Raw genomic sequence first — 13590 nt, forward strand, 5'->3', positions numbered from 1 at the left:
TATTTTGTTTTTTATATGTATTTTTATTGATTGGTTTTAAAGAGAGAGAAAACAGAGAAAGACAGAGAAAAACATTGATTTGTTGTTCCACTTATTTATGGATTCACTGGTTGATTCTTGTATGTGCCTTGACACAGCATCAAACCTGTAACCTTGGGCCTGGCTGGTTGACTCAGTGGTAGAACACTGGCCAGGTGTATGGAAGTCCTGGGTTCAATTCCCAGTTAAGGCACACAGGAGAAGTGACCATCTGCTTCTTCTCTCCCCCTTCTCTTTCTCTCTCTCCCTCTTCCCCTCTTGCGGCCATGGCTCAAGCACATTGGCTCCAGGCACTGAGGATGGCTCTATGGAGTCTGAGCCTCAGTCCCTAAAAATAGCTCGGTTGTGAGCAAGGCCCCAGATGGGCGGAGCACCAGCCTCAGCAGGGGGTCACTGGGTGGATCCCAGTTGGGGCGCATGCGGGAGTCTGTCTATCTCCCCTTCTCTCACTTAAAAAACTGTAACCTTGACATATCTGAACGATGCTATAACCAACTGAGCTACCTGGCTAGAGTCTAACCTCATAAGGTTTAATACAGTCCTTTTTTAAAAAACACTTTTGTATCCCACATCCTGACTATCAAAGAATTGTTGACCCAAACCTAAGTTGACGAACAACTTTGAACTTTGGACCAATGGACCTAGACTTAGCTGAGCAGGCCTGCTGACCAGTGCCTAAAAGCAGCCATAAAGGGACAAAGTAAATCAAATAACCCAGTTTTCATTGAGATCTCTTGATAGCAAAGCTTCTTTCTTTATACACTTCTCCTCTGATCCTGTGAAGATGAAAATTGACATCCATTGTCATATTCTACCAAAAGAATGGCCAGATCTGAAAAAGGTAATGGTGATTCATTTGCTGAATTATATGTGGAATTTCTCCAAGGTTTCTCAATGCCTCCATTATAAACCTAGCTCTTCTTTGAGAATTAGATGTTAAGTTTTTCTGTTTTAGGAGTGCTTTAAAATTATTTGGTAGCTCTGATTTCCTAGTTTTTAAAAAAAACATTTATATTAATTTTGAAAGAACATTGATCAAAAAAGTAAGTGCTTTCTCAAATTCCCTTTCTCCCCTTAACTAAAGCATCCTTTAAAATTTCTGGACAATTTCAGTCAGGCTGTTTAACTTCCATTTAAATCACATATTCAGCCGCTGGGAAGGGAAGATATATGCCAGCTACAGAATTTAAAGTTACAGTTTCAAATAAGAGACTATTAAAAAGTGGAATGTGATAGGTTTCCAGGACTTCTATAACATATCTCCTTTCCAAAATGATTAAAATAAGATTTAGAAAGTTTAGAAATGGGATTTTTTTGTAGTCTATTTTAGGATGCTGTCTGAAACCTTTCCTTTTTAATGTTCTTTAAGCTGTAAACCCTTGTTATGAACTACAGAGAAGGGACATCAAAAACAACCTAGTGTAGGTGACATGAAGCTTTTGCACAATGAGTGTCTCTAAAGTCTCTTTTCTGTGTTTCTTAAAAGATGGAAATTTCCTCTTGTTCAGAACTTTTAAATGAATCACAGTAACTCTGAATAAAATCATTAGGAAGGTGGGAGGTATAAAAGAAATTTAAAATTGGCTTGAGTTTTATTCAGACTAAGTTTCAGGTTTTACCCAGTCTTAAGCCTTCTCTAGAACTTTCACAACCACTGATAATATTTCATTTTTTTATCCCAAGGGAGGAAAAATGAATTAACCTAAACTCTACTTAAAATGGTGGTTCATCGTGTAAGTAGCTAAGACTATTTTTTTCTCACAGTTGTCTCCTGGAAAAATGTTAATCTTAAGTGGCTCTTTGTTCATTGATGTTTCAGATAAGATGAGTGGTAGACATTGTGGATTGAAAAATACAAATAATGCTGAATCATGTTTGAAAGGCTGTCCTATTGCAGCCAATGGTAAAATCTAACTCTGTCAAACTCACTCCTCCAAAAGGAGTCTGAGTGCCTACATGGGAACTTGCAGTTTTGTTTTGTTTTTACTTTTTTAAAAAATTTAATTAATTGTGTTTACATAGATTCTAGGGTCACCCCGAATGCACCCCCCCCCACCCACCTATTCCCCTCAACATCTCCCTTGCTCCCCTCCCCACAGGGCCCTCCAATCTTCCCTTCAGGTTTATCCGATCCTATCATCCCCTTTCCCTCTGTCCTCTTTTCCTCTGGTCCCTTTGATCTCTCCTCTGTCTCAATTCCGTTCCTCAGTTCTCACTGTTCCTTGGATTCCTCAAATGAGTGAGGTCATATGATATTTTTCTTTCTCTGCCTGGCTTATTTCACTCAACATAATAGTTTCCAGGTCCATCCATGTTGTTGCAAAAGGTAATATTTCCTTCTTTTTCATGGCCCCATAGTATTCCATAGTATATATGTACCACTGCTTTTTAATCCACTCGTCCACTGACGGACACTTGGGTTGTTTCCATATCTTCGCTATTGTGAACAATGCTGCCATAAACATGGGGGTGCATTTCTTTTTTTCAGTCGGTGATATGGTGTTCTTGGGATATATTCCTAAAAGTGGGATGGCTGGGTCAAAAGGTAGATCCATTTTTAATTTTTTGAGGAATCTCCATACTATTTTCCACAGTGGCTGCACCAGTCTGCATTCCCACCAGCAGTGCAGGAGGGTTCCCTTTTCTCCACACCCTCACCAGCACTTATTCTATGTGGTTTTGTTGATGAGCGCCATTCTGACTTCTATGAAGTGATATCTCACTGTGGTTTTAACCTGCATTTCTCTAATGATAAAGTGATGTTGAACATTCTTTTATCTGTCTATTGGCCATCTGTGTGTCTCCTTTGGAGAAGTGTCTATTCATTTCTTTTGCCCATTTTTTGATTGGATTGTTTGTCTTCCTCGTGTTGAGTTTTACAAGTTCTTTATAAATTTTGGTTATTAACCCCTTATCAGACATATTGTCAAATATGTTCTTTCATTGTGTGGTTTGTCTTTTTATTCTGTTCATATTGTCTTTAGCTGTGCAAAAGCTTTTCAGTTTGATATAGTCCCATTTGTTTATCCTGTCTTGTTTATCCACTTGCCTGTGGAGATAAATCAGCAAATATATTGCTGCGAGAGATGTCAGTGAGCTTACTGCCTATGTTTTCTTCTAAGATGCTTATGGTTTCACGAGTTACATTTAAGTCTTTTATCCATTTTAAGTTTATTTTTGTGAATGGTGTAAGTTGGTGGTCTAGTTTCAGTTTTTTGCAGGTAGCTGTCCAATTTTACCAACACCATTTGTTAAAAAGACTGTCTTTACTCCATTGTATGCTCTTACCTCCTTTGTCAAATATCAGTTGTCCATAAAGGTGTGGGTTTATTACTGGGTTCTCTGTTCTGTTTCATTGATCTATGTGCCTGTTCTTATGCCAGTACCAGGCTGTTCTGAGTACAATGGCCTTTAGTATAACTTGATATCCGGAAGTGTGATACCTCCCGCTTTATTCTTCTTTTTCAAGATTGCTGATGCTATTCGTGTCCTTTTTTGGTTCCATTAAATTTTTAGAATATGTGTTCTATTTCGTTGAGGTATGTCATTGGTATTTTAATTGGTATTGCATTGAATTTATAAATTGCTTTCGGTAACATAGACATTTTAATGATGTTTATTCTTCCTAACCACAAACATGGTATATGCTTCCACTTGTTTGTATCTTCCTTGATTTCTTTTATTAATCTTTTATAATTTTCTGAGTACAAGTCTTTAACCTCCTTGGTTAAGTTTACTCATAAGTACTTTATTTTTTTATTGCAATAGTGAAGGGGATTGTTTACTTAATTTCTCTTTCTGACAGTTCATTGTTGTTGTATAAAAATGCCTTTGATTTCTGAGTATTAATTTTATATCCTGCCATCTTGCTGAATTCATTTATCAGGTTGAGTTTTTGGACTGAGACTTTAGGGTTTTCTATATATAGTATCATATCATCTGCAAATAATGATAGTTTTACTTCTTCTTTTCCAATTTGGATGCTTTTTATTTCTTCTTCTTGTCTGATTGCTATAGCTAGGACTTCCAGTACTATGTTGAATAAGAGTGGTGAAAGGGGGCACCCCTGCCTTGTTCCTGATCTTAAGGGGATTGCTCTTAATTTTTGCCCATTGATTAAGATGTTGGCAGTGGGTTTGTCATAGATGGCCTTTATTATGTTGAGGTCTGTTTTCTGTATTCCCGCTTTGCTGAGAGTTTTGATCATAAATGAGTATCATATTTTATCAAATGCTTTTTCTGCATCTATTGAAATTATCATGTGGTTTTTCTCCTTCCTTTTGTTTATGTGATGAATCACATTGATTGATTTACAAATATTGTACCATTCTTGCGTCCTCAGAATGAATCTCACTTGATCATGATATATGATTTTTTTCATATATTGCTGGATCCAGTTTGCTAATATTTTATTGAGGATTTTAGCATTTAAGTACACAGGGATATTTTCCTATAATTTTCTTTCTTTGTGTTGAATTTGCCTGGTCTTTGAATCAAAATTATGCTCACCTCATAAAAGGAACTTGGAAGTCTTCCTTCCTCTTGAATTTTTTGAAATAGCTTGAGAAGGATAAGACCTGGTTCTTCTTTGAACATTTGGTAGAATTCCCATGTGAAGCCATCAGGCCCAGGGCTTTTGTGTTTTGGGAGTTTTTTGATAACTATTTCAATCTCATTTGTTGTAATTGGTCTGTTTAGGTTCTTTCAGATTGAATTTTGAAAGATTATATGTTTCAAGGAATTTGTCCATTTCACCTAGATTCTCTAATTTTTTGACATACAGTTCTTCATAGTATTTTCTTACAATCCTTTGTATTTCTGTTGTGTCGGTTGTTATTTCTCCACTCTCATTTCTAATTTTATTTATTTGAGTCCTCTCTCTTTTTTTCTTGGTGAGTCTGGTTAAGGGTTCATCGATCTTGTTTAACCTCAAAGAACCAGCAAAGAACCTGTATTGTTTCTTTAGCCTCTATGTCATTTATTTCCGCTCTGATCTTCATTATTTCTTTCCTTCTACTACCTCTGGGCTTTACTTGCTGTTCTTTTTCTAGTTCTTTTAGATGCAGGGTTAAGTTGTTTATTTGAACTTTTTCTAGCTTCTTAAAGTGTGCCTGTAGTGCTATGAACTTCCCTTTCAGGACTGCTTTTGCTGTGTCCCATAAATTGAGTTGTTGTATGCTCATTATCATTTGTTTCTAAAAATTATTTTATTTCTTCTTGATCTCATTGTTAGTCCATTTGTTAGTTAACAACCTGCAATTTAGTTTCCATGTGTTTGAGAATATTTGCATTTTTCTGTTGTGGTTGATTTCTAGTTTCATGCCATTGTGATCAGAGAAAATGCTTGATATGATTTCAATCTTCTTAAATTTGATGAGACCACTTTTGTGCCCTAACATGTGGTCTATCCTAGAGAATGTACGATGAGCACTTGAAAAGAATGTATATTCTGCTGCTTTAGAGTAAAAGGTTCTGAAGATATCTATTAAATCCAGTTGATGTAGTGTGTCCTTTAAGTCTGCTGTTTCTTTGTTAATTTTCTTTCTTGAGGATCTATCTAGTGATGTTAGTGGAGTATTTAAATCCCCTACTATTATAGTATTGCTGTTGATCTCACCCTTTAAATCCATCAAAGTCTGCTTTATATATTTAGGTGCTCCTATATTAGGTGTGTAGATATTTATAATGGTTATATCTTCCTGTTGGATTGCTCTCTTTATCATTATGTAGTGACCTTCTTTATCTCTTACTATAGCCTTTGTTTTAAAGTCCATTTTGTCTGATATAAGTATTGCTACCCCAGCTTCTTTTTTTCATTTCCATTTGCATGAAATATTTTTTTTCCATTCTTTTACCTTCAGTCTATGTGCATCTTTTGTTTTAAGGTGTGTCTCTTGTAGACAGCATATGTATGGGTCCTGTTTTCTTATCCATACAGCTACCCTATGTCTTTTGATTGGGTCATTTAATCTATTTACATTTAAATTTATTATTGATATGTATTTGTTTATTGCCATTTTATTCTTTAAAGCTGTATTCCTCTTTTGCTATATTCTTTTCCAACTTCGATCTCTTTACAATAGGCCCCTTAACATTTCCTGCAGCTTTGGTTTGGTTGTAATGAATTTCTTGAGATTTTTTTTGTTTGGGAAGCGTTTTATTTCTCCTTCAATTTTAAATGGTAGCCTTGCTGGATAAAGTAGTCTTGGTTGTAGGCTCTTTATTTTATTTTATATTTTATTTTATTTTTTTGTATTTTTCTGAAGTTAGAAACGGGGAGACAGTCAGACAGACTCCCGCATGTGCCCGACCGGGATCCACCCAGCACACCCACCAGGGGGCGATGCTCTGCCCATCGGGGCGTCGCTCTGTCATGACCAGAGCCACTCTAGCACCTGGGGCAGAGGCCAAGGAACCATCCCCAGCGCCCGGGCCATCTTTTGCTCCAATGGAGCCTCGGCTGCGGGAGGGGAAGAGAGAGACAGATAGGAAGGAGAGGGGGAGGGGTGGAGAAGCAGATGGGCGCCTTTCCTGTGTGCCCTGGCTAGGAATCGAACCCGGGACTTCCGCACGCCAGGCCGACGCTCTACCACTGAGCCAACCGGCCAGGGTGGTTGTAGGCTCTTGTTCTGCATTACTTTGAATATTTCTTGCCATTCCCTTCTGGCCTTAAGTGTTTCTTTTGAGAAGTCGGATGTCATCCTTATAAGGGCTTCTTTGTAGGTGATAGCCTTTTTTATCTAGCAGCTTTTAATATTTTCTCTTTATCACTTAGCTTTGGTATTTTAGTTATGATGTGTCTTAGTGTAGCTTTCTTTAGGTTTCTCTTTAATGGAGTTCTCTGTGCTTCTTGAACTTGTGAGACCCTTCCCTGCATCAATTTAGGAAATTTTTCAGCTATGATTTGATTGAATAAAGTTTCTATCCCTTGTTCTTTCTCTTCTGCTTCAGGAACCCCTATGATGTGGATGTTATTTCTCTTCATGTTGTCACAGAGCTCTCTTAGAGTTTCCTCAGACTTTCTGAGTCTCTTTTCTTTTTTCTGCTCTGCTTCCATGCCTTCGTTCATCTTGTCCTCCAACTGATACGATCCTCAGCTTCATCCATCCTGCTTTTAATTCCTTCCATTGTGGTCTTCATTTCTGATATTGTGTTTGTCATCTCCGATTGATTCTTTTTTAATATTTCAATGTCCTTTTTTATACTTGCTATCTCTTTATTTAGGTGTTTGTAATGACCATCCATTGTTGTTCTAAGATCCCTAAGCATCCTAACAAACATTATTTTAAACTCTGCATCTGGAAGTTTGGTTATTTCCATATCACTCAGTTCATTTCCTGGAGGTTTCTCTTGTGGTTTTATTTGGATTGCACTTCTCTGTCTTCTCATTATGTCTGTGTTTTGGGGTGTGTTGTTTGTAGAGCTGGTTGAGTCTAGGTTTGGTGTTGTCTGCCTCCAATTTTCAGTTGTGTTATTTCTAGGTCTTCTTGAGTTGGTATCAGCTGTTATTTGCAATCCACTGTTGGTTTTGGCTTTTATGGTAGAGCCACCTTGAAATCTTGATTTGTTTGTTTTCTTCTCTGTTTTCTTAACAGGGTGATAGTCTTGTTTACTGATCTCAGCAGGGGGCTTACTTGAAACTGTATCCAGGAATGCGGTGGGTGTAACCTGAGACTCTGAAGGCCTGATTTGCCAGTTACTCTCTCTGGGGGCAGGGTGCTTTCTCTGCTTCAGTAGGGGGAGGTGTATCTCAGATCTCCATAGAAACCTGAGTTACTGTCCCTCCTCCCCATTTCTTGTTTTCAGCTGTGTCTTGTTGTGATATTGGAGCTGGAGAGATGTCTGGATATGGGTCACGTGGAACCACTTTAGTCTTGTATTGTGTGGAAGGATCAACCCTTCTCCCAGCTATGGCCGCCTCCAGTATTGGATGAGTCAGCTTCTCAGGTCATCCCATGCATTCCTCTGCCTGTCATTGTCTGTCTCTCTCTCCCAAGTTTCCTTTTGGAAGACAAGCCAGCCCTTTCAACACACCTAGTTCTCAGGTCCCCAGGCAAGTGGCTGTGAGTGATATTTTCTGCTCTTTTCCTTGGAATGAGAGCCTTTCTGGGCTTTTGTTCCTGTAAGCAGGGGTGACTCACTGCTCCTTGGTGCTCCCTACCAGGCTCAGTGTGGCTTCTTTTTTGCTCCTTGGCTTTTGAGAGCTGTTCTTGTAGTCCAGAGTTGGTTTTTCATGCTGATTGTTCCTAAATTAATATGTAATCCAGTTTGGTGGTGTGAGCTGGGAGTTTCTGCACCTGCCTACTCCGCTGCCATCTTCAGGTCCCCAAAAGACCATTCTTACCTGAAGCGATTTATCTGAGCTCTACACTTCCTGACCCATGAACAGCGGCCCCTGCCCAGCAGCACCGCACCTCATGTCCACCAACTTGCTGCCTTTTCCCCTTGGAACTTGCAGTTCTGAATGCTGTTGTCCTTGTCATGTTTTATTCAAGTGGAAATACTAATGCACAATGTTAGTGATGACGATCCAAAGCAGCCTAAAAATGTGCCTCCTCTGCTAAGGGAAGAAGACTGTTTACCTAATATCTTGTGCCATAACCCCACATCCCATTACTTGTCTCCTACCCAGAAGTCTGCCTCTGGTTGGAGAAAAAAACTGGTCACCAAGAGCTGATCATTTCAGGGCCCTCTGAATGCAAATATGTAAATGGGTGCCCTGGAGACTAGGCAAGCACACACTCTGTTGTCTCCTTACCCTTCCTCCCATTCCTATCTTCTAACTTTTGCCTTAAAGAGGGGAGGGGCATTTTGTCCTGATATACCAGACTTCTATCCAGCATCCATACAAGCAAGTAACTAATACACTTGATGATGATGATGATGATGGTGACAGTAGTAGTAATAATAATCATAATACTCTTATACTTCTGGAAAGCAATATTTAATTTGATCCACATAAGATCTTGTACATTGCAGAATTTATAGGATTTATATTATTAACCATGCTGGACAGATAAAGTATCATGTTTTCAGAAATGAGCCTAGAATCTCAGAACTACATGAAGTCATGATGGCCTCTCCCCAGCAGTACCATCACACCAACGGAGAGAGCTGGCCCAAGAGAACATCACTGTTATAAGGGATCTCACTGCTTCTTTCTGCCCTCCAGTGCCTACCTCAACACCAGCCAACTCCTGAACTCCCCAAACAAAACCACCTAGAGTTTCATCGTGGGGGCATTGAAATCTGGCTTCCAACCTGTACATCAAATGACCAGTTATATGGTAGAGGGGTTTTTTTGTTCTTTAATTTTTTATTTATTAATTTTAGCAAGAGAGTAAGGTAGAGAGAGAGAGAGAGAGAGAGAGAGGAACATTGGTCTGTTCCTGTATGTACCCTGACAGGGGATCTAACTGGCAACCTCTGCACTTCAAGATGACTCTCTAACCAACCAACCCATCTAGCCAGGGCTATGATAGAGGTTTTAAGCTGAGTGCAGTCAAGCCAATAATGAAATAACTAACAGAAACAGTTCCATGTTTTCATATTAGGAGGAGTGAGATAAATAAGCATACATGAAATTGTGCTGGTATCCTCTTCCCTCTCTCCCAATTTTCAGTCAATGTGGTTAGAGTAAAGTGAGTATTAAAGGGACAGTAGGCAATAACAGATTTTCTCTGGTGTTCTTATAGTTCAATAGTTACAACAGATTTTTCTTTGTCTTCCATTTGTTTCTTAGTGGGTAAAAATATTTCAAAACATCGGTCTCTGATCTTTTGTCACCATTTTTTTTCAAAATTTTCAATCAAAGAATGAAAAGAATAAGCCAGAACCAGTTTTATGTTAGACGATGAAGCCCATTTGGAAGAACTAATATCTCTTTTCAAGCCTGCCTTTCTTTATTAAATATTAACAGATACACCTCAATGACATTGACCTCCTTTATGCAATGAAGAAACAGAAGAGTGGGATCAACATGCCTGGCTTGATGATTAACTAATGATTACAAAAGACTGGGATTTGAGAAAGCTTTGCATTTTCACTTGCTAATAATGATTTTAGTCGGAGTTACAATTAAGATCTGTGAGGGAAAAGAGCAGATTTAGAGGGCACTTGATTAAATCATTTCTAATGAATGAGGACCCATACTCTCTGTTATCACAAATAGGAGGGTGGTGGCTAAGAAACCATGGTGAACCTGACCAGGCAGTGGCGCAGCAGATAGAGCATCGGACTAGGATGCAGCGGACCCAGGTTCGAAACCCCAAGGTCGCCAGATTGAGCATGGGCTCATCCAGCTTGTGCATGGGCTTGCCAGCTTGAGTGCGAGATTGCTGGCTTGAGCGTGGGATCATACACATGACCCCATGGTCACTGGTTTGAGCCCAAAGGATGCTGGCTTGAAGCCCAAGGTCACTGGCTTGAGCCCAAGGTTGCTGGCTTGAGCATGGGGTCACTTGCCCTGCTGTGGCCCCCCAGTCAAGGCACATATGAGAAAGCAATCAATGAACAACTAAAGAGACAAAAGAGCCACAACGAAGAATTGATGCTTGTCATCTCTCTCCCTTCCTGTCTGTCTGTTCCTATCTGTCCCTCTCTGTCTCTGTCACATACAAAGAAAAGAAACTATGGTGAAAGTTGTTTCAGGTTGATTGCATGAGATTATTCATAAAAACAATGATGATAATAAGGTTTCGGCCTTTTCCTTCAGCCAGGCTCTATTGACCACCTGTTATGTGCCCAGTAGTAGGGCTTGCAAAGATTCTTCTCATTTTAAGTGGAGTCAAAAAATTCTGGCCTTTAGTAAAAATTTATAAAGAGATGAGAAAAAGTGGGTGTACAGCTGTTCCTATGGAAAAATATATAATACAACAAGAAGAACAACACAAGAATGAACTGTGTTTTGCATACTCACAAGCATAAACCTACAGTACATAAAGCCCACCCCCGTATATTTACATATTCTTTCATTAGCAATAATAACATTGTACTTGGTCACTGTAAGATTTTAGGAAACAAAGTCCCAGACATAACTTGACTTTTAAATATCCTCTTTGAAGAAATAGATATTTGGTTCCATCACCCAGGAAGTTCATTATTCACCATATGAAAGTGTGAAGTCCCCAAGACATTAAAAATGTCATTCCAACCTGATTCTTATATACCCAATTCAGAAACATATCTCTTGTATTATCTCCCTTGAATTTTTTAATTTGTTTCTTATTTGTCATGCCCGTAAATGCTTATCGGTCCTTATTAGCCAAACATCTTCATACTATAAATGCCTCCTAGTATACACTTTGACCAAAACTACTCTCAAGGTCATAAATTTAAGACCCCAGCCTTGGGGGAAAAGGTAGATCCCATATTTGGAGCAGAATTAAGTTGACCCAAATAAGTTAGATCTTTGCAAGGGGCCTTGAAGAAACACAAAGTATTTGAATAGTGTGCTTTCCAAGAGTGAGAAAGGACTCCTTCCTCCACAGTACTCCGAAGTGTCTGACCCTAGGGCATGCCTTATTTTACCACCTAAGAATAAATAGGCTGTCCCCACCAAGCCACCCCCACTGCCATCATTGCCTGCCACCACTGCTGTTGCCATCATTGGTACCCCCACTGCCACCAAACTCACTACCACAGCTGTCACCACTACCAGCTCATAACCTCCACCATCGCCACTGTCATCAACACCACCCCTCCCAAAACCACCACCACCACCATCACCATCACCACTGTTGCCATCACCATATCCATCTCTACCACCGCCCTTCCAACTGTCACCATCATCATCACTGTTAGCCATGATGAAGGCCTTCCTATAAACCAGGCCTGGTGCCAATATTTTCTGTGAATTATCTCAGTTCGTTCCCATAAAACCCTGTGTCACCACTGCTGCTGTTAGCCTCATTGTACCCGTAGAAACAGTGTCTTCGAGAGGTTAAGTTATTCCAATGAAGTTAAGTGTCTTCTAGGAGATTAGATGATTATTTGGAGCTGTAGCTCAAGAACAGAACTTATGCTTAGGTAAAATAAAGCTGTTATAAAATTGACCCAAGTTTTAAGAAGTCTGCTAGGGCTGTCCCTGGTCACAGACACAGAGACACACAAACGCCCTTGTGCTGCAAGCCCAGACCTCCCTTCTCAGTCTGGAGGGGAGAGAGGAGCTAGGAGGAGGGATCTGCCAAGACTTGACTTCTTCAAGACAGCTCCCTGTCATGACATAAGAACCAACCACTGTTAGCGGGTCTCATCCAACTATAACACATGAGAAGTTGTACTGATCTTTAGCTTTCAGAGTAACTCATCTACCCATCATAGATGACCGGGGCTGCTGAGACGCCCTTCACATTATTGTTCTGGCTGCCACGCCTTCCCCTCTTACATCACAATTTGAGAGCCATCACTCTGGAGCGTGGAAATACTGGCCGCTGGAACTTCCTCTCCAATCTGACCCCACACTACCTTTTCAATCTTCCTTCCCTGATACCACCTGACCCAAGTTGTGGGTCAGAACCCTCCTCCAGTCTCCCAGAGAATTTGTGCATCACTCGATCACAGCCTATCCCACACACAATCATGGTTTTTCAACTGCTTGGGCACCCCAGCCCCACCCTCTCGAGACTGTGCTCCACACAGACTGGAGCTGCTCTTCACTCTCGTTTTCTCTGCCCAATAAGGCTGGTTCTGGATGGGGCGCCATGAGAGTTTGAGGGATAAATGAATGAAGACTGAATGAATGAATGAACAAAATGAGATTTAAACATCTATGGTTACATGAGTCACATATACATACCTATATTCTTAGAAAGAGACTTTCAAATTTTTTATTCATAACTCCCAAGGAAAAATATATTTTATATTGTGAATCAGTACAAGCATCCATGTATATAATGGAAACAAGAGTTTCATGAAATGAATAATTAATTACACATGGGAGGCATTTTAATAGATTTCATTCCATTCCATTCCATTCCTTTACTATCTTGGCTTAGGTTTTGAAAGAAGCAGACCCTGACATAAAGATTCAAATGCAGAATGTGAGGGCGATCTGGCTGCGACATCTGTCACCCCATTGATCGCCAGGGTTGATTCGGCTGATCTGGCTGGCTAGGCGGGTGTCTCCTTCCTCCCTCACCGCTCCATGTGCGTCCCTCCAGAAGCTGCGTGCTTGGTCGAAGAAGATGACCTTCCCCAATAGAGGAGAGGGACTGTTCTTTGGTCAAGGGTATATGAGTAGCTATGCTCCCCTGCTAGAACCTCCAAACAAGTCTCAAGATTCAAATGCAAGTGGTTTGGAGGTGATCTCAGAAAACAGCGTAGAGTGGAGAAGTGAGACAGGGAAAGCAAGGCAGCCAAAGAGAGCACAGAATGTGTGCCTCACTTCGGTCAGAACTTGAACTAGTGTATGCAGAGTATTCTCAGTCATTGGTTGAGGACTGCTGAGGGGAGGTGGGACCCTAATTTCCTGATACTTCTGACCTGCTACAGGGGCCTGACCAGAGTTGGTTTCAGTGGCAAAAGGCTAGTGTGCACAGAAGTGTTGGGGTG

At 40.1% G+C, this 13590-nt stretch overlaps 1 protein-coding gene and 1 long non-coding RNA gene across 4 annotated transcripts in view; one reads left to right on the forward strand and one right to left on the reverse strand.

Annotated features, from left to right (window-relative positions):
* Nucleotides 1-13590, reverse strand: part of LOC136378787 (uncharacterized) — an 82345-nt gene that overhangs the window by 21089 nt on the left and 47666 nt on the right. The window lies entirely within an intron of this gene.
* The window catches only part of ACMSD (aminocarboxymuconate semialdehyde decarboxylase), an 82586-nt gene that overhangs the window by 9142 nt on the left and 59854 nt on the right, over nucleotides 1-13590 (forward strand). The window contains exon 1 of one of the 3 annotated variants that reach the window (XM_066345986.1): nucleotides 699-880. The exons of 1 other annotated variant lie outside the window; for it this stretch is intronic. In XM_066345986.1, coding sequence (XP_066202083.1) covers nucleotides 824-880 — 57 coding nt within the window. In that variant the 5' untranslated portion in view covers nucleotides 699-823. Of the gene's footprint in view, nucleotides 1-698; nucleotides 881-13590 lie in introns of those variants that run through there. One more of the 3 variants, XM_066345989.1, reaches the window with a different exon arrangement.

This window comes from Saccopteryx leptura, chromosome 7, assembly GCF_036850995.1.
Source record: "Saccopteryx leptura isolate mSacLep1 chromosome 7, mSacLep1_pri_phased_curated, whole genome shotgun sequence".
NCBI classification, from domain to species: domain Eukaryota; kingdom Metazoa; phylum Chordata; class Mammalia; order Chiroptera; family Emballonuridae; genus Saccopteryx; species Saccopteryx leptura.